Source organism: Dendropsophus ebraccatus, chromosome 3, assembly GCF_027789765.1.
Source record: "Dendropsophus ebraccatus isolate aDenEbr1 chromosome 3, aDenEbr1.pat, whole genome shotgun sequence".
Taxonomy (NCBI): domain Eukaryota; kingdom Metazoa; phylum Chordata; class Amphibia; order Anura; family Hylidae; genus Dendropsophus; species Dendropsophus ebraccatus.
In genome coordinates this window covers 151566281-151587839 of record NC_091456.1, presented here as the reverse complement: position 1 = coordinate 151587839, position 21559 = coordinate 151566281, and the positions used below count along the sequence as shown (strand labels likewise).

General features: G+C 43.1%; 1 protein-coding gene across 3 annotated transcripts in view; it reads left to right on the top strand.

The window, feature by feature from the left end:
• The first annotated feature begins 3267 nt into the window (after positions 1-3267).
• SKIC3 (SKI3 subunit of superkiller complex) overlaps positions 3268-21559 on the top strand; it is an 84054-nt gene continuing 65762 nt past the window's right edge. The window contains exons 1-11 of one of the 3 annotated variants that reach the window (XM_069962935.1): positions 3268-3339; positions 8059-8159; positions 8596-8739; positions 9575-9666; positions 11636-11711; positions 12811-12951; positions 14349-14447; positions 15360-15468; positions 17994-18134; positions 20018-20119; positions 20202-20341. In XM_069962935.1, the coding sequence (XP_069819036.1) occupies positions 8070-8159; positions 8596-8739; positions 9575-9666; positions 11636-11711; positions 12811-12951; positions 14349-14447; positions 15360-15468; positions 17994-18134; positions 20018-20119; positions 20202-20341 (1134 nt within the window). In that variant the 5' untranslated portion in view covers positions 3268-3339; positions 8059-8069. Of the gene's footprint in view, positions 3349-8058; positions 8160-8595; positions 8740-9574; positions 9667-11635; positions 11712-12810; positions 12952-14348; positions 14448-15359; positions 15469-17993; positions 18135-20017; positions 20120-20201; positions 20342-21559 lie in introns of all 3 variants that reach the window. The other 2 variants (XM_069962937.1, XM_069962936.1) reach the window with 2 other exon arrangements.

Below are 21559 nucleotides of genomic sequence, written 5' to 3'. Positions count from 1 at the left end.
AAACACTCTATTATAACCCCACTGCTGAAAAAACCTTCTTTAGATCCATCCTGTGCAGCCAACTATCGGCCTGTCTCCAATCTCCCCTTCATCTCTAAACTCCTGGAACGTCTTGTCTACTCTCGCCTAACCCGCTATCTCTCTGATAACTCTCTTCTTGACCCTCTACAGTCTGGTTTCCGACCCCTTCACTCCACTGAAACTGCTCTCACCAAGGTGTCAAACGATCTGCTGAAGGCCAAGTCACAAGGAAACTACTCCTTGCTGATTCTCCTGGATCTCGCAGCAGCATTTGACACTGTGGACCACCAGCTTCTCCTCTCCATGCTCAGCTCTCTTGGCCTCAAGGACTCTGCTCTCTCTTGGTTCTCTTCCTACCTCTCTGACCGCTCCTTCAGTGTATCCTTCTCTGGCTTTACTTCCAGTCCCCTACCTCTTACTGTTGGGGTTCCCCAGGGATCAGTCCTGGGTCCCCTCCTCTTCTCCCTCTATACAGCCCCCATCGGACAGACCATCAGCAGGTTTGGTTTCCAATACCATCTTTATGCTGATGACACCCAGTTATACACTTCTTCCCGTGACGTCTCCCCTGCCTTCCTGCAAAATACTAGTGACTGCCTATCCGCTCTTTCTAACACTATGACCTCTCTGTTTCTCAAACTTAATCTCTCTAAAACTGAACTTCTTGTATTTCCTCCCTCTAACAAACCTAAACCCGACATCTCCCTCTCAGTCTGTGGTACTAGCATCACTCCTGTGCATCAGGCTCGATGTCTGGGGGTTTTGTTGGACTCCAATCTATCCTTTACTCCCTATATCCAAGCTCTTACACGCTCCTGTCATCTCCATCTCAAAAACATCTCCAGAATCCGCCCATTTCTCACCACTGACACTGCTCAGACTCTGACTGTCGCCCTGATCCACTCCCGTCTTGACTACTGTAACTCCCTACTAATCGGTCTTCCTCTGTCTAAGCTCTCCCCTCTCCAGTCTATCCTGAATGCAGCAGCCAGACTCATCTTCCTCTCCAGCCGCTATACCGATGTCTCTCCTCTGTGCCAGTCACTGCACTGGTTACCCATCAAATCCAGAATCCACTTCAAGCTCCTCACCCTCACCCATAAAGCTCTCCACAACTCTGCCCCTCCATACATCTCCTCCCTCATCTCCACCTACCATCCTTCCCGTGCTCTGCGCTCTGCAAATGATCTAACCTTAATATCCTCCATAATCAGAACCTCTCATTCCCGCCTCCAAGACTTCTCTCGTGCTGCACCAATTTTCTGGAATGCCCTACCCAAACACATCAGACTAATACCCAATACACAGTTTCAAGCGTGCCCTGAAGACTCATCTCTTCAGGCTCGCTTATAACGTTCCCTAAACTGTTTCCCCCTTCTGTTTCCCTTGCTCTATTTCTCTGACTGTTCCTGCACTTTATATGTTTACCTGCATCAGACATTGGCGTTGTTACTGGCTCATCCTGTAATTCTAATTATGTACAATGGCTGGACCATGGACAAATAAAGCACTTATGCCTGGTGTCTATGAAAATTAGTCTGTAAGCTCCAACGAGCAGGTCTCGTCTATACTCTGTATTTTATATTTTTTTTGTTGTTTTTATTAACTATGTACTTATTTATTCCAATTTAACTGCGTATTATGTACCTCTGTACTGTATGCATAGAAAAAAAAAAGCGCTGCGGAATCTGTTGGCGCTATACAAATAAATTTATTATTATTATTTATTATTATTAATGGGCCCTTATAGGTAAGCTGCCATTGGCTCTCTGCTCTGCCAGTCATTCTTGTGGCTGCAGTCAGGATTCTGCCTCTGGCCACAAGAGATTTTATTTTTTGGCCACATCACAGAGGACATATATATATATATATATATATATATATATATATGGGAGCCACTTAAAATTTTTTGCTATGGGGCCCCATGAATCCTACCTACGCCCCTGTCCTTGGCTGCCCCGGCATGATGGGAATTGTAGTTTTGCAACAGCTGGAGGGCCGAAGGTTCCCCATCCCTGCTCTACAGTGTTATACATTGCCATTAAGAAAACTAAATCTAAACTGATGCATTATGTGAAATAAAACATAATTCAATTGTGCCAGCGTTTCTGAAGCTGTACTGTTTGACAGATGTACTAATCCCCCATGCGCCTGCATTGTTTTGATAATGTTACCCTCGGTTACAACCAACTAAGCTGGTTTAAAGGGGTTATCCACCTAAGTGCTTAAAAAAATTAAATGCTCCCAAACCTAGCTGGTCATTTTCACCAAGACCTCCCCCAATAATTTTGAGCCATCTCCTGTCTTTCTAGCTGCTGCTGTTCCTGAGTTACAAGTTTTCCTAAAAGCTGACCTATATCTAAGATGGTGCCTTCCAGGAAACTACATTTCCCATCATGCTTCTCTCTGATTGGTATGTTTGCATACTCGCCCCCTTAGCTTTCTTTACTGCCCACTACTGTCATTACCATTGCACAGTAATTTTGCATCACACCACCCAGCTGCAAAAACATGGTGACTTTCTTCCAGAGACAGCACCGCTCTTATCTCCAGTTCAAGTGTGGTTTACAATTAGGCTCCATTCACTTCAATGGAACAGAGTTACAAAACTTCACCCAAACTGGAGACAAGAGTGGTGCGGTCTCGGCAAGAAAGTGGCCAAGTTTTTGTAGCGCTGGATAATCACTTAAAGGCCATTGAGAATAGGTTGTCCTAATAGTTCGTGTAGGTGTAAGGTGGAGGGGCCAATTATACAGGGGCACTATCTGAGGAGACTGTTATAGTGATACAGTTTAGTCCTCACTAATAATAAGAAGAAGATGTGCTAGCTCATATGGCTGATTAGTTATACCCACAGTGCAGTATATACTAGATACAAAGAACTATGCATCTATAATACAGTGCAGCACGGCCACTATAACCACACTACATGCACAGACCAAACTCCTATCTTATCCATGCAAGTTATACATACAGAACTCTTAGCTGCATCCACCCCCATCCCGTGCTACCATCACCTACACTCCTGTGCCACATGAAAAGTACACATAGAGATTCCTCTACACAGCCCTAAACCTGCCGGTTACCGGCCCCGGTGGTTACACCGCGTATATGCACGACTAACAACGTGTCTAGCCGCTCAGCACTGAGCTAGGTTCTCCCTAACGAGTGACTGATCACGTGACTAGTACGTCATCAAAGGTCCTTCAGCGCTAGTGTCTAAAAACCGACTCCTCCCCTGAATGTGACAGGTCACGTGGTCCACATCAGCAAAGGTCCTTCAGCCTACGTGGATGTGAGAACTGCGCCGCCTGTGATGTGAGTGCGGTGTGTATGGCTGGCGGGGACACCCTGCTGTGTATGTGCGGTGTGTATGGCTGGCGAGGTCACCCTGCAGTGTATGTGCTGTGTGTATGGCTGGCGGGGACACCCTGCAGTGTATGTGCTGTGTGTATGGCTGGCGGGGACACCCTGCAGTGTATGTGCTGTGTGTATGGCTGGCGGGGACACCCTGCAGTGTATGTGTGGTGTGTATGGCTGGCGGGGACACCCTGCAGTGTATGTGCGGTGTGTATGGCTGGCGGGGACACCCTGCAGTGTATGTGCTGTGTGTATGGATGGCGGGACACCCTGCAGTGTATGTGCGGTGTGTATGGCTGGCGGGGACACCCTGCAGTGTATGTGCTGTGTGTATGGCTGGCGGGGACACCCTGCAGTGTATGTGCGGTGTGTATGGATGGCGGGACACCCTGCAGTGTATGTGCGGTGTGTATGGCTGGCGGGGACACCCTGCAGTGTATGTGCGGTGTGTATGGCTGGGGGGGACACCCTGCAGTGTATGTGTGGTGTGTATGGCTGGGGGGGGGGACACCCTGCAGTGTATGTGTGGTGTGTATGGCTGGGGGGGGGACACCCTGCAGTGTATGTGTGGTGTGTATGGCTGGGGGGGACACACCCTGCAGTGTATGTGTGGTGTGTATGGCTGGGGGGGGGACACCCTGCAGTGTATGTGTGGTGTGTATGGCTGGGGGGGACACCCTGCAGTGTATGTGCTGTGTGTATGGCTGGGGGGGACACCCTGCAGTGTATGTGCGGTGTGTATGGCTGGCGGGGACACCCTGCAGTGTATGTGCGGTGTGTATGGCTGGCGGGGACACCCTGCAGTGTATGTGCGGTGTGTATGGATGGCGGGACACCCTGCAGTGTATGTGCGGTGTGTATGGCTGGCGGGGACACCCTGCAGTGTATGTGCTGTGTGTATGGCTGGCGGGGACACCCTGCAGTGTATGTGTGGTGTGTATGGCTGGGGGGGGGGGGTGTCGTGTGTATGGCTGGGGGGGGGGGGGGGGGACACCCTGCAGTGTATGTGCGGTGTGTATGGCTGAGGGGGTCACCCTGCAGTGTATGTGCTGTGTGTATGGCTGGGGAGGGGGGACAACCTGCAGTGTATGTGCTGTGTGTATGGCTGGGGGGGGGGACTCCCTGCAGTGTATGTGCGGTGTGTACGAGATGGAGATGTATAATGTCACTCGGGTGCTGCATGCTGGCTGCTTCTAGGCTGAGCGCCTATGGCTGATCCTGTTACATGCTGCCTCCGTATGTGTATGACTTACTTCTGTCTGGTTGTGTCATGGTATTGTTGACTAGGGTGCCCTCATAATCCAGTGCCTGTCATAGTGTGCCCAAGGTGTCTCATGAATTAGACTTGCAGGATTTTATGGGATAGAAGTACTCCTAGGATGCCTTCACAGTATAGTTCCGCAGCGAAATCTGCTGCTATACTTTGCAGGGTCATTTACTATGGCTCTACATTCACGCAGGGGATTTTCATTCCACTATGAGATTGTAGCCCCTAACAATTTAACCCACCAGCTGCCGGGGCTAATACATTACCTACCTGCCCACCCTCCTGTCTGTTTTTCCTTGACATCCTGTTCAGCCAAGCAGTGACTGTAGGCAGGTGCTACACTCTCACAGTGTCTGCCAGAATGTAGAGCCATAAGGGTATGTTCACACTGAGCACATACGGCGGAATCCCACCGTGCCGCTGTGAGCAAATTAGAGGGCACGCGCTCCTCCGCTGCCGTCACTCTCCGCTCAGAGAAGTGACATGTCACTTCTTTGAGTGGAGAGCAGCAGCTGCGAAGGAGCGCACGCTCTCCCATAGACAGGCAGGATTCCACGGCGGAAAATTGTGCCGCGGAATTCCGCCTGTTTTACTCAGTGTGAACATACCCTAAGGAATGACATTACAAAGTATTGCAGTGGATTTCGCTGAAGAACTTGCAGCATGAAATCTGCCGCAATGCTGTACGTGTAACGGCACCCTTAGGCTGTGTTTAGACATCCCTGATATATGGATGATGGATCAGCTGTATATCATGGACTGAACTCCACCTCTTACTGGACTCCCTGCATTATAATGTATTATGATACAATGAGCTCCCGGAGACTAGAGCTCCAGCTCCAGAGCTCTCTGTATGATAATACATTATAATGCAGGGAGTCCAATATAAGGTGAAGAGTTTGGTCCATGATATACAGCTGGTATACAGACCGTACATCATCCCTATATAATGGACGTGTGAACGCCGCCTTTGGGGGAGATTTATCAAGCCTTTTACAAACAGTGGAGCAGGTGCCCAATGGAAACCAATCACATTCCAGCTTTCATTATTAGAGGCCCCTTTTAAAACTGTAAGCTGAACTGGTTGCTATGGGCAACTGCTCCTCAGTTCAATAAATCCCCCTTTGTGCATACATGTGTAATATATTCTAAAACAACTGGGGAAGGGAAAACATACAAAAAAACTAAAGATAATTCAGCCGGACTGAGAAGACAGTTAACTGCTAACATTTGCATCATTGTTTATATACATAGGAGAAGGAAGCACACTGTGCCACGTCTCCTGCCATGTGACAGACACCTTATTTTAGCTTCTTATAGCAAAAATTGTGCAATAGGCTATGTTCACACTACGTAAAACTACGGCCCTTGTTGCAATCGTACTTTTCACGAATATATACATTGCCTCTCCTTCTATGGGATCCCAGCCGGAGCGTATACACATCGTATACGCTCTGGCCAGGATCCCTCGCGATGCCGCAAAGAACTGACTTGTCAGTTTTCTGCGGCCGCTATTCAGTTAATAGCGGCCATAGGAAGCCATGTCAGTTCACAGTATGAAGCGAGCGGTTCCGGCCGCTTGCTTCATAGTGTGCAGTGGCCGCATCAGCAGGAAAGATCATCCGGCCAATACTGCAGTACCGGCCGGGATGATCTTTGCAGAGAACGGCCGGGATGATCTTTGCAGAGAACGGCCGGTCTCTTACGCCATGTGAACATGGCCTAATACTGGAAACTAATCTAGGTCATTGACTAAATGAAGACCACCAGTTGGTTGGTAGAAAATAAGTATACCTACTCTGGCAAAAAAAAAAAAAAAATTTAAATCTACTGGTGTCAAAGTTATATAGATTTGTAATTTAATTCTATTAAAAATCTCAAGTCTTCCCATACTTATTAGCTACTATATGTCCTGCAGGAAATGCAGTTTTATTTTCAGTCTGACACAGTGCTCCCTGCTGACATCTCTGGCCGAGACAGGAACTGTCCAGAGCAGGAGAGGTCTTCTATGGGGACTTGCTGCTGCTCTGGACAGTTCCTGTCAGCAGAGAGCACTGTGTCTGAATGTAAATAAAACACTAAAACACTTCCTGCAGGACTTATAGTAGCTGATAAGTATGGGAAGACTTGAGATTTTTTAATAAAAGTAAATTACAAATCTATATAACTTTGGGGATTCATAGAAAACCGAGACAGAGTTCCGGTCTTGGCCAGAGATTTCAGCAGAGAGCACTGTGTAAGACTGAAGATAAAACAACATTTCCTGCATGACATATAGCAGCTGATAAGTATGGGAAGACTTGACATTTTTTTTAATATAAGTTAATTTCAAATCTATATAACTTTCTGATATCAATTGATTTGAAAGAAAAAGATTTTCACTGCATAACCCCTTCAAAGGAAGTGGAGTTTTCTTTCCAGTCTGACACAGTGCTCTCTGGTGCCACCTCTGTCCGAGACAGGAACTGTCCAGAGCAGGAAACGTTTTATATGGGGATTTGCTACTGCTCTGGACAGTTCCCGTCTCGGACAGAGGTAGCAGCAGAGAGCACTGCGTCAGACTGGAGAGCATAACCATACATACAGCAGATGATAAATATGGGAAGACGTGATATTTTTAAATACAAGTAAATTTAAAATCTGACTTTCTGAAATCAATTGATTTGAAATTAAAAGATTTTTTTGCCTTAGTACCTCCCACCTGTTCTTCAGATGGTAAATGGAGAGAGACAAAGGCTGTCAGATCTCCAAGTCAGCTGTATGACTCCCAGTGAGTTTCTCAATATCAGGCCATGGTATACAGCTCTTAGGGGGACATCCTCTCTGAGCTGGTGTAGGTTTTCTCAGTGCACACACTGGTGCGCACGGGATTTATGTAGAGGCAGTGCGCCTCCTTATAAATCTCCGTAGTGTTGGAGCTGCAGGGACATTTTTAAGTCTGTCACAAAAAAACCCGGTCTTAATAAATGTCCCCCATAGTGTACTCCGCTGCAGCAGTGTACAGGGGGCGTGTATGGCCGCTGGCCAATCAGCAGTTATCCTCAATTGGCCAGAGAACTGACATAACTTCCTGCATTTAATCTCTTCTTTTTTTTTTTTTTTGGAAATATGTAGTATATCACCTCTCCTGCTCATCGAACATTTTTTGGAAATGACAGCGCCCATTTAATTCTAAAGTTACCTAGTAACCGGTGTATTTCTGTGGATGATATTTTTTGCTATATAGATTTCGATATAGAGTCTGCATGATATGAACATTTTGCTTGCACTGCGGAATCCACAGTAATCAGATGATCCCCATTGTGTCTGCAAGAAGTTGTCCCAACAACATGGGATCCTGTTTTTAGTGCAAAGTACAGCCTAGTATCAGCATTATATCAGTATAAAATCCCTCTTGTTTCTCTGTATAGCTTCAGTTACCATGTCGAGTAAGGAAGTGAAGGCTGCATTGAAGAGCGCCAGAGATGCAATCAGGAATAAGGAATACAAAGAGGCACTCAAGCACTGTAAGGTAAGAGGCCATAGCTTGTCACTGCTTGGTGATATGAGTGATTTAGCAAATAAAATGTTTTCAGCTTTGTGCAGTTTTTATTTAGGACTGTGTTCACACAAGACCACTGAAAGACGAAAAACTGCATGTGCATTTCTTTCTTGCTGTAAAGCATAGGTGTCAAACTCAGGCCCTCCAGCTGTTACAAAACTACAATTCCCATCATTCCTGGACAGCTAAAGCTTTGGCTGTCCAGGAATGATGGGAATTGTAGTTTTGTAACAGCCGGAGGTCCTGAGTTTGACATCTATGCTGTAGAGCAATCTCCTATCCCTTATGTTTGCCGTATAGATTGCTCAGACTGTAAACTGTAAAACACAGCAATTTAGGAATACCCATAGATAATACAATGTTAGTGAATTATACATTTACTTTTGTTTGTTTTTTTTATATATAGGCTGTTCTGAAGATAGAGAAAAATAACTACAATGCCTGGGTTTTCATTGGATTGGCAGCATCTGAGCTTGAGCAACCGGAGCAGGCCCAGGCCGCCTACAAGAAGGCTTCAGAGATTGAGCCAGAACAGTTGTTGGCCTGGCAGGTATGGGATGGGGGACAGGAGTATGGGAGCTGAATTGGCCCCTTTAGATGGACCATGCTTGCATATTGAAGATGATTTTCTGGGTATATTGATACATAGCTTTGTAGAAATGCATGTCAGTTATTGGCAGAGGACAGGAACACCAGTATTACTTCAGGCTGATAGTAAAGGGCCTCTGTACCCCCAGTCTGCCCACCCAAACCGCTTGTACTGTTGGATAGCTGCTTTTAATCCAAGATCTGTCCTGGGGTCCGTTCGACAGGTGATGCAGTTATTGTCCTAAAAAAACAAATTTTAAACTTGCAGCGCTTTGTCAGATTGGTGTGGCCTAGAGTGTTTGTGCCCTAGGCCCGCAATGCCTCTCCGTCCCTCCTCGCCCTCCTTATCATTGGTAACCTTCCTAGTTACCACTTTTCTGAACATTGCACAGGTGCCCTATTGATCCAACACATGTGCTGTGTTCAGACAAGTGATGAATAGGAGAAACCCTGCCTCGGGGTGTTCCTAATGGTGAAGAGGAGGGACAGAGAGGCATTGCAGGCCTAGGGCATAGACACTCTAGGCCACACCAATATCACACAGGGCTGTAAGTTTAAAAGTTGTTCCGCCGTGGAATTCCGCCTGTTTTACTCAGTGTGAACATACCCCTACAGGGAGCCAAATAAGCCCAATTGGGCTGATTGGTTCCCTTTAATAGAAATCTAATTCACATGCAATAAAAAAAGTTGCTGTATTAAGTGAATACAATTATTGTATCTTCTGATTTCTGAATAAAGCACAAGCATATTGGATATTTGTAACACATTATTACAGTATGAATGTTGTTATATTGTAGGGATTGGTAAACCTTTATGAGAAGGTCAGCCAAAAAGATTTTAAAGAAGATTTGCCGAATGTGTATCAAAAATTGTTGGAACTTTACCAGAGGTAAGTTATAAGTATGTACAGTATATAATATGTATGCCTACTAATAATTCTGTTATCCTTTGTGTCTTTGTCCTATATATAATAGATCCCATAGTCCAGTTACCCAGCAGTGTTCCTTTTTCTAAAACATATTGCATCCGATCTATTAGAACATTTGAAATTCTTAAAAACGTAGTCCTGTTTATATCTGTCACTAGTAACTTAAAGTACACATTAGCCCGGCTATAACTGTGACTGTAATGAAGATTTGTTCACCTTGATAATGGTGACTCACTTTTCAACCTTTACGTTCAGAAGCCATTAAGTAGATTTTGACAGCCATTAGCATTCACATAGCAAGTTATTTCTACCATCATTCTGTGTAATGATTTTAAAAGCTCTCGCCCCATTTTCTATACCTACTTGCTCAGTATAAAGCGATGATTACATGCAGATTTTTCTACTTCTCCTGAAATAAGGAGAGTTAGTATAAAAGAACATTTAAAGAGAACCAATCACCTAAAATCCTGTAAAGCGGAGCAGTAAGGGCGGGGGCGGCCATCTTGATGACGTCACAGTGGTGCGTTCCAGCGCTGGAACGCAAGGGACGTAATCAAGATGGCGCCCGGCTTTACTGCACCGCTACAGAGGACTGGGTAAAGTATAAGATACAGACTGCAAAGGCAGTCTGTATCTTCATGTAGTTTATTTCTGAAGATACAGACTGCCTGTGCAGTCTGTATCTTATACTTTACCCAGTCCTCTGTAGCGGTGCAGCTAAGCCAGACGCCATCTTGATTACGTCCCTTGCGTTCCAGCGCTGGAACGCACCAGTGACGTCATCAAGATGGCCGCCCCCGCCCTTACTGCTCCGCTATACAGGATTAGGTAAACGCATAAGATGCAGACTGCACAGGCAGTCTGTATCTTCAGGGACATACTAATAGGCCCAGTTAGAATAGACATACACAGTGATCTCGCGCTGTATAGCGCGGGATCACTGTGTATTTACAGAGCGGCGGCAAAGGCTCATGGGAGCCCTTCCCACCGCTCGGCATGCCGGGAGCTTCCTGTCTCGCGCCGGCTCTTTTGAAAAGAGCCGGCGCGAGACAGGAAAAGAGAATGTGTATATTGTAAAATCACGGGCATAAAAGTAAATAATTCCAATTACAAATATTAATAAAATATTAATTTACAGCTAATTAGCAAAAAAAAAATTTTTTAATTTCGGCCATGATTGGTTCTCTTTAATGTAAGTGATTGCGCATACACCAGTACAGGGCCCCTTACGGACTCATACTGGATTGTGTGATAGTAGGACCTTGTCTGACAATATTTGGATGAAACCTTTATATACTGTGCTGTTATACTTTGTTGGACCTACCATTATTTTTCATCTGACAAAGATAAACGTTATAGACCTTTATATGGCTGATTCAAAGCCCCCAATGTAGAATCCCTCCAAACAACCGGACAAAGGAACGTAGCATGCAGTATTCTTTGTTCACCTCCAGTTTAATGAACCTAGCCTTATCAGAAATCAGGCCTTATTTATTGAAAACAACATTTCATGGAAATTAAACTATATAATCTTCTTGTAATGTACAGCTCTCTTTAAGCTGTGCTATGCAGACTGAATATGATCATAATAGTCATCCCACTATTATTAGTGAAGGAATTGCATGTGTGGTCACTGAATACATAGTATTACCACTTTAGTAAGTGGTATAATCTGTCTGTAAGTGGTCCGTTTCACTGCAGCGCCACTACAGGGGAAATGAAGCATTACACACGGCCTATTCACATGAATGGTTTGTTTGTGTGATGCGGGACAAGACAGGTCCTCCAGAGTGAGAGACTCGCTTCTTACCAGAGTTCATTGTGAATTGTTTATTTTTAGATTCAATTAATATCTACATAAAAACATTTATATGTTCTTATTTGTTCAACTAATTTTGTAATCCAAGTAAACTGTTACTTGCTCCTGTAGTACTGACAAGCAGAAGTGGTATGAAGTTTGTAAAAAGTTGGTGGAGTTGTATGAGCAGGAGAAGAAATATATACAGGTGAGCAAGTTTACAAGTAATGTTATTTATTGTCTTGTTGGCCAATAAATTATAGACTGAAACTTGTAGGGTGAGTTCACCTGTAGCAGATTTGTTGCAGAAATGTTTGATGAATGTTAAATGCACAGGACACTAGGGAACGATCTGCCTCATGTGAATTCACCTTATATGACACATGGGCAATGGCTCACTGCACATTGTTGTAACAGTTTTTGGAATTGGTTAGTGACAAGTTGGTAGCGTAAGAAAATATCAAATGTAATTGTGCATTTATGATATTTAGGGAACATTCAGGAGAAGGGTAAAGGCAAAAGAACAAATAAATGATGCTTAAAAAGGAATGTTTTAGAGACTATAACAGTAGTTGCCTGTTCTGACTTCTGATACCCCACCGAGTTCAGATCTTTCGTAAAGTACCTCAATTGTGGCAATGTTTGTCTAAAAAATCCTTTGAATGACTGCAAAAAATGTTAACTAACGCCAACCCAGTCATTTCCAGACAGTCTGGTGATTAGAACGTCAGGTTCTAACCGTCAGAGGTCAGAACGTCAGAGGCTTCATAGGAAATGTAGGCAGTATTAGAATATCATTTTAGGTGACAAATACAAATCAATATGGCTGAAAACACATACCTATATGCCTTTACCTATATCATCTAAAACAGGTAAACACAAAGCATACTTAAAAAAACCATCTAGCCTATAGTATAGCACTGTATAAGCAAAAATTGTCCTTGAGTGCTTCTTTAACCACAACGATATACTGTAAATGATGCTGTACATTGCAAACAATGAAAAGGATGTGCAACTTTTGGATGTAACATTGCAGCCTCTTTATCCATGTCATCAACCTGGATTATTTGTTTGACCGAGATACAATGCCATGCTTAACCATTATGGTATGAATGGGGCTGTGCCTTTTAAACAATGAAAGGGATAAGGCTCTTGCTGGAACACTGGATCAATCACCTGATCAACCCTCTATATATAGGTGTTTAAATCATCAAAAGCAACCCAACTATGAAATACAAAGTAAAGTATTCAAAATGTCTTCATTGTGGCCTCTGACCCATGTCTGTTGCAATACCATTTTCCGGCAGGCTGCACGTGCATGGCAACAGTTGATTAAGATGAAGGAAGATGAAGACATCAAAAAAGGTGAACTTTACCAGCTCTGGAAGAAGATGACACAGCTGCTGGGAAAGGACATTGAACTCCAGGACAATGAGACACAACAACTGGTAAATTTGTGCTAATGCTTTACCTTGTACTTTGTGCTAGAACACAAAGGTTCTATATAAATATATATAATATTTAAACACATTGCTCACTTTCGTTGGCACATAAATGATTTATATAGGTAGCACCAGAGGTAGAGGGGTAGCTTGAGACCCTACAATTATTGTGTGCAATTTATAGAATGAGTCTTCTTACTTGGTATAGGGCACATGTACCTCTGACAATGGTAAAGCATAGGTTACTGTAGTTCTATTTGCTAGATACTGAAGAGATCAATGAAATCTGAACACAATAATGGTGGCAGATAGTAGTTCTGATTCAAGTGAATGGGAGCTGAGCTGTAGTAACCCAGCACTACTCAACTCTACTCAACGTATGGAGCTGTCTGCATTTGTCTCTGTTCTCTGTATGTGGGAATTATGGCTGTGGCAAAGATCTCATCAGCAAAACGTGGGTGTTGGACCTCACCAATCTGAGGGCAAGCCATCAATAAAAAAAATGACTTGCTTTACTCTTGCTGTGGTATATACCCAATATAAAGAGCTATGTAAGGGAATACTTCTTTAGATAAAGTGTACCTCTGCTGTTTCCTTTAGAAACCGCTGTTGTGCAGCACATTATTTCTCTAGTATACATCTTTTATGATTTCAGTTCTCGAATAGGTTTCTGAGTGCCTGTGTCCCTGTCTTACCTATGATGGATGGAGCATGAGACTGTCTTTGCATACAGTAGCTCACGTCGTCATATTTCTGTCTCCAGACCCAGCGTAATGTAAGTCTATAGTGCTGAATCCCACACTAGAGATAGGAGCTATAGAGATGCAGCAGTCAGCTTTGTTTCACAAAGTATTGCTGTATGCAGTGGGAAGAATAGGCACTCAGACACTTATTCCTATACCTATAGAGCTATGTTCACACGTAGTATGAGACCAGCTGTTCTGTGACCCGGCCGAGTCACGGAACGGCTGGTCTCAGAAAAGATCTTACCAGTTGGTACTGCAGTACCGGCCGGATGAGCTTTAGCGCTGCTGAGTTCTGATGCGGGCACATCCGTGCACACCCACATCAGAGCTCCCCACTGCACACTATAGAGCGTGCGGCCGGAGCCACTCGCTCCACAGTGTGCACTGACAGGGTTTTCTGTGGACGCTATTTAATGAATAGCGGCCGCAGAAAACTGACATGTCAGTTTTCTACATCGCCGCTAGGGATCCCAGCCGGAGTGTATACCCCATGATTAGTACAGAACTTATGTTGTGTGAACATGGCCTTAAAGAGTATTGGGTATTACTTAGCAGTATATACACTGTGTTTTGTCCATATTTCACCATGTACCAGGTACATACAGAAATACATTCTTTTCCTGTTAGTTTCATAATATTCTATTGCTTCTATTGCAGCTGTTAAATGCATATGAGAATGGCCTGTCCTGTCTGGAGGAGATCCCGGCAGAAGAACATAGGGAACTTTGTCAGCAGTACATTTATTGCTTGTCTAAGGTAAGAAGTCCTTTATAGTAGGGTTAGTATTTTGGGTGGTGTTTTCTCTTTGTAGTCTCAGAAGATGCCTAGTACTCATAGGAAGATTTTCTGACCGCCATGATACATGTAGTAGAAATTTCCTTGTTATGTGATATTCAGAAACGTAGTTAATTTCTTAAACACTGACTAAAAATCCGATTATGCCCAAACTGTAGCCACTAAATTAACCCAGAACTCAGCTTCCGAGACATTAACATGTGCCATATTTATTTTTAAAGGGGTTGGCCACTTTATAGTAAAATTGCTCAGTGTACAGTATTAGTAAGTGTATTCACTGTATATACTGACAGCAGCTCCCTGTGTACCTCATAGAGCTAATATCAGACTCCAGGCTGGGCTGCCCTGCTCTGTGGTGTTTTGGTCCATAAGATTGCTTACATGGAGGAGCATGTGACCATGCCCCGGCCGCCAGTGTCCACCACTGAGCCTGTATATGTCTATGGAGGACACAGGGGGCAGGGCCTGGTCACATGCTCCTCCATGTCAGCCATTTTGTGGACTGAAACTAAACACAGCAAGGCAGCCCAGCCTGGTGAAGGGGAGCCTGATTTTAGCTCTATGAGGTACCTGCTGTCAGTATATACAGTGAAGTACACTTACTAATACTTTGTACTAACCTATTTTACTATAAAGTGGCCAACCCCTTTAACTATATAGCGTCAAAGTATTCCTATACAGTATATCACATGCAACATAATTTCCCCAGTGAGGCTTACAATCTTAATGTTCTTTTCACTCATAGACTATGGCTATTTTCAGGGGAATTTAACGTATTATGGAAAACACATTTAGTACACAAAGTGTTTTGTTCCTGTACTTGTGTAGTAATAGCACCACACATAATCATGTGCTTGGCTTTTCTATCCTTAGCTGCCACATGAAGAGCCCAAACTAAAGGAGATATGTAACAGCATGGCCATAGCATACCCTTCTCTGTCCTATCCCCTGGAAGCACTTAGCTTACATTACATTAAGTCTGGTAAGTATTTAAGTCTTTTTGGTTTGTCATCTTTTTATTTTTCAGCACTTCATATAATATAAACTATTTTTGATAATAAGAATAGCTTCCCTCCCTAAAAATGTTACGAGGAATTGTCCATGAACACAACCCCCCCCCCCAATTAAAAAAATAAAGAAGCAAAAAATAAAAACAGTGCCACTTTTGTCCTTGGGTTGTGCATTATATTTCAGGTAGTGCCATTCACACCCACAGGCAAGAGTAATGCTATTTCTGCTATTTTAGTAAATTCTTAAAATCCTCCATGAAACAACAATTCTGGAGCACCTTTTCTCTGTGAATCTCTGCAAGTTGCTATTTCTCTGTTGTTTCTTCAAGGAATGTATGAATAAATTGAAAGGTGGGCACTACCACTTAAAGGGTATTTCAGTCTCAACCAACGTAGTTAAACTTGTTAGACTTTTCAAGTTAACTCTTTTTGCAAATACGTTTATTTAGCAAACCTGATATTCTGCACTTTTCCATTTCGCTCATTTTCTAGGTTGCTCTAAAGTCAGTGCTTTGGCTGCTCTACTAATAGCTATAATGTAGATCTATTAAGATATCTCTCATAGACAGGCAATGGCACACCGAGGCAGGCAGGATTCCGCCACATTTACTCTAACATACCCTAATAGCGTAATAATTTACTACTGTGTAATTTTCTCTGCTTTCTACTTAATGTTGTTGTAGTGATTGGATATTAAAGAAGAAGAAGAAATAAACATTATATAAAAACAAAGTAAATTATTTTGAATATCATTTAATTTGTTAAAAAAAAATGCTTGACTGCATATTTTATCTGAGCAGCAGTGTTAGGGCTTGCTGATTTAGCACTTTGCTTTGTGTTTTTGTGTCTCCACCATTGCCGTTGCATTTTCCAGTACTCTTTTATTCTCCAGGTTAAAACACAATTTAGAACGCACTATGTACTTAAAAAGCAAAAACAATAGCGGACACAGAAAACATGGTTTGAATGGAAATTGCTGGCTTTTGAATTCACTCACAGCCAACAGAAAAACAACTTATGCCTATGTATGACATTGTACAAGTAGGGCCCCATAGATGATGATGATGAATATTATTATTATTATTTATAAAGCTGTAATATGGTTGTGTATTTACCCTTATAAATCCCATGCAGTGTATAATGGCTCTGTGTAAAGATTTGCCAATGTTAGATGTCACATTGGACTCTTCACCTGCTGCATTACTATAAGGGTAAGGCCACATCATTCGGAGGCACATATGTTTCTATATGCAGCTTTTGTAATTGGGGTTATATAGAATAATGTATATAGAAAGCAGGTGCATGTTGTTTTCCACTTATGAGAAAGAACATGGAGTACAAGGTGTACTGAGTATAGTGCTGGAGAACTATTAGTAATTACAGTGAATTCAGAGACAAAGGTCCATCATTATCCATCTTCTCCTCTGCCTCACTGCTGATTGCCGGTTATTTATACTCCATCATAAGGAATAAAGTATCCAGAAGCAGAAGCTCAGAAAGTGCCCAGCTACATTTAAATAATCAGGGTGACCGCTTTTTGTTCCAAGAGCTAAAATCTCAGTAACCAGCATTATAGTTATGGGTAGTATAGGTAGAACTATCAGCATCATGTAGCTGGTTTATTTTAACATTTTATTTTCAAACCTGCAGTTTTTGTATTATTTATTCATAATTTATTACTCACAAGGTACTTATTTTATAGGAACTATCTGTATGAGGTCACCTTGTAGTGGGGGATGGGTTCACAATTTACTGGGGATTTATCAAGACTGCGTCTGGCCTAGGAATCTGTGTCTTTTTGTGGATGTCTACCCTGCTCGCCTGATTGCTAGCGGGCATAAATCATGGCATACATCTACATCAGCTCTCAAACTGGCATATGGCTCTCAATAAATCTGGTTTAGGGGTGAGGAAAGGCTGCAGGCATACAGTCTTGAGAATTGCTCCCTTCCCCCCATTATGACCAAGGTGTGCTCCAAGACCTTCTAATTTACAGGTATATAGTACCCTCTAATTTATAGATATATATAGTAAGGCATAATACAGTATAAAATATTCCATTCATTTAAAGGGGTATTCTGGAAGATTCAGACTCATGTCACGGTAAAGTAGAAAAGAACCTTATATTTACCTTTGTCCCCCTCCCACCACGGTCATTGTCAAGGAGCCCAGTCCCACTGCATAGAGTGTTCTTTTTTTATTGGCGGCACAAGGATCTGCCTGCTTAGCCAATCTCTCAATACATTGTCCACCATAGTCAGTGATTGGCTGAGTAGTCAGGTCCTTGTGCTGACACCAAAACAAGGAAGAGGTGTGCAGTAAGATGTGGGGTCCTGGCGCTCCCTCTAGGGTGAGTATGCTGTGTTTTATTATTTTACATTCATATTAGGTCATAATATGTTTGTCAATCATAACACCCTTTAAAAAACATAAGAAATATCTTGACAACCCCTTTAATTATTGTGTTTGTATTCATTTTCTTGTTATTATATTGTAGGGGACATCAGTGAAGAAGCAGTCAAATGTTACAATAAGTTAGTTGAAATGCAGCCATGCAGTGGTCCTGGTCTTATTGGAGTAGGTGTGAAAGCTCTACATGATAAAAAGTATGACATTGCAGCCGAAAAGCTTTCCAAAGGTAATAAAAAATGTATTCCAAATGTTTTAAGTAATTTATAGTAAAAGCCAAAGCAAACTGCTTATTACTATAATTTAAGTGTAATCTTAGCTGCATCTGTAACTGCCCCTTCACACCTCCAGGCAATTTACCTGGATTTCTTATCAGGAAATCCATGTAAGTTTCCGGACCCTTCGGGATTTTTTCTGAAGGGTGTCCGTGCTGGAAAATAGCTTTGGAAAATATATATTACATATTATATTTGTCTGGAATCCTGGCACAGATACCACGTAGAACCCTATGGAGGCATCCAGAATTCCAGAAAGCTCCAGATGCACAACTTTGGAATCTGTCCGGAATTCCAGAAGCTTTGCATAGCAGTCCGAGCTAGCGGCAGCACCTGGGTAAATGCTGCTGAGTGGTGACACTGGCCCTTAAGTGTTCATGCTCCTAATCAGGAGTACATACAGTAAATAGCGGCATTGTGATTGACCGTGCATTCACGCAGAGTGAAGGAGAAGCCAGAGGAGCATACTGCTGCAGCCTGCAGCAGGGGAGTATGATTTTTTTGTTTCTGCTTCTCAGTTTTTACGTGCGGGAAACACTGATGGTGCCTGAAGTCTTCTGAAAAGCTTCCCCATCAGTGTTTCCTGCCCGTGAAAACGGCCACGGACATGTTAAGGGGGGCTTAATCTGAGTGATATCTATATCAATGCAATGTCACATATAACCTTAATGTACTACATGAAGGGTCCTCATATCTACTAAACACTGCTTTAAGTGAATATTTAAAAGTAATACAGGTATGTATGTAGTATGCTGTGTATAAATTTTAAATTATGTTTGCCTAATTCTAACAAATCTTACAAAACCTTTCACATGGTCATAGAGACATGTCAAAAGTTTTGACTGGTCAGGATCTGGATATTCAGGTCCCCACTGATTACTAGAATGAATGCTGCCATTCCCATCAGGCTTCAAAGACTTACTACAGAACCCGTCTACTCCAAAGGAGAGCTGCAAGCCAGGGAGAGAAGTGTGTTGCCCAGCTCATTCTAGGAATACTTGGGGTACCCCGACTGATCAAAACTTTGAAAGCCTCTATGACAGACCTGCACAATTTGGCAGTGGGTAGTGGCATAAATTTAAATAGCTAAACTTTGCCGGACCACAGATAGGTTAGGTTAGGAGAGGAAAGTGCAGAAGGTCTAGCAGACTTGTCCTGGTGATTGTGCTGCAAGTCCACTGTATCTGACAACTCACAACTTTGTGTTAATTATAAAGATGCAAAGGTCTGTAGCACAAATGGCTGGTCTTTCAGGGACAAGTCTCTGAACTTTGTATTAGTGTACCACATATAAGGATCTGAGAGCACTAAAAAAAATTAGCTTTTACTGGAGGTACGATTTACAGAAAATCTGTCACGGATACAGCAATATATTTTTGGGCAGCCTGTTACAGGGCAAAAGATGCTGAGCAGGGTGATATAATATTTTGGAGAAAAGATTTAGTCTAATTTAAAGATTTGCTCGTTAGGGGCTTAGGAGTCCAACAGGCGGTCCTACTCAGTCATCCCCAATGAGTGTGCATTCAGAGATGGCACACACTAACTGAGTAGAACTACTCTGTTGAATCCTAAGCCCAGGAAGAGCAAAGTTTTAAATTAATAAATCAATAGTTCTGATAAATTTTCTTCTTCAAAACTGTATAAGTCTGTTCAATACACTTTGTTGTATTGGAGGGTGCTGTGTTCTCCATGTGGTAGATTCCCAACTATGAGCAATTATGAGGCGTTATCCCCATAAAAGGGGCCCTGTAAACTGTGCATGAACCTATGTAAGCTTATACAGAAGATATAATATTAATCATACATATAATGATTAATATGTATTGTGCTTTCCCAGGAGTGCAGCGGGTGAACACCTGTCCCAGCGCGTGGTACTTCCTTGCACAAGCTCAACTAAAAGTACATAAACATGAGAAGGCGGCTCTATCCTGTGAACAAGGTGGCTATCATCTATTAGTCTTTAGACTCAAACCATTTTTTCTTTTGGAATAAAACATTGATTTGTTTTTTTCTTTCTTTAGCCATCCAAGTTATATCCCAGGATAGTGTATCTCAGGGAGACACTCCACAGAAGGATCGTGCCCTTAGGTTGAAGGCACAGGCTCTGCTGGAATGCACAGATACAGATCACTGTGAGGAAATCCTAAATATCCTCGACCAGGTATGGAAAAGATGGGTACCATACTGTTTACTGGAAATGTTTGGAAATGTATGGAAGCTGTTGCCTGACCTATATTTGTTATCTATGGTCATCAGTTCCCACAGTGGGTTTTTATGTGCCACCCTACTTTTCCAGCTTATCCCTGTACAACTAGTGTTCCCTTTTTGTTCCTTTTCAGAGCCCCACCCTCCTACTTTTTCCCTTTGCTTCTCTACAGAGTACTTGCTAAGCCAAGCTATAGACACTTTCCATTTCCCAGATGCCTGCTCCCCCCTTGCCAAAGCCTATTCTGTCCATAGAATTTTCATTGCTTCTACCGAGGGCCGGACTGCCCATCTGGCAGTTTGGGCAAATGCCAGATGAGCCGGTGTGCTAAGTGGGCCAGTTAATGAACACCTTGACAGTTCACTTTTCCCCAGCACAGCACTCTCCCTAAACTTAACAACATAGTAAGCCATTGGTTAAAAAAAAGCTGTATCGTTTAGACAGCACTGTACAGAAGAGAAGCCAGCTGTCAGAGGCTCACAAGGTTTATCAGTCAACAACAACTAAAGCAGGTGAGAATAGCAATGCCTGGTGTGTCCTGCTGACTGATATATGTATATGCAGTGAGAGTGATAGCTATATTGTCGATAGTATATGTCCATTGTATTTTAAATATTAAAATATTTCTAGAATACCAGCCCTTTCTTCCAAGTGCCTTGCTTAGTCTGGCCTCTCCCCATTGACCTATCTGGCACGGTTGACCCCGCTAGGAGTACTACTCCCACCAGCTTAGCTCATTGGATCACCAAGGCACGCAAGCTCCCTCACCACGTCAAGGTGAAGGCACCATGAGGGAGCCCCTCCACCCTAATTCGATTACCCATCCCAACCCTTAATTTACCTTTTCTTCACTTAAAACTGTTAGCCCGAGCCCTTCCTGGTGCCCTTCCCCAACCAAGCCCACCCCAGCCCTTCAACATTGACTCTACAGTTGTCCTTTCCAGCGCTGGCCCACCCCAGCCCCCTAACACTGACGCTCCCTTCCCTTTTCAGTTCAGTTGGTTGCCAGCCTCACCAACCAATTCAAATCCTAACATTCCATGATTCCATGTAGGATGCTCACACATCAGCTGTTCAGTCCCATCCGCACCACACAGTAAATGGCACTGGAAGTAATTTGTCCCTTTCCCTTGTGTACAGGTAGAGACTAGCGAGGAACACTAGTGTGACTGC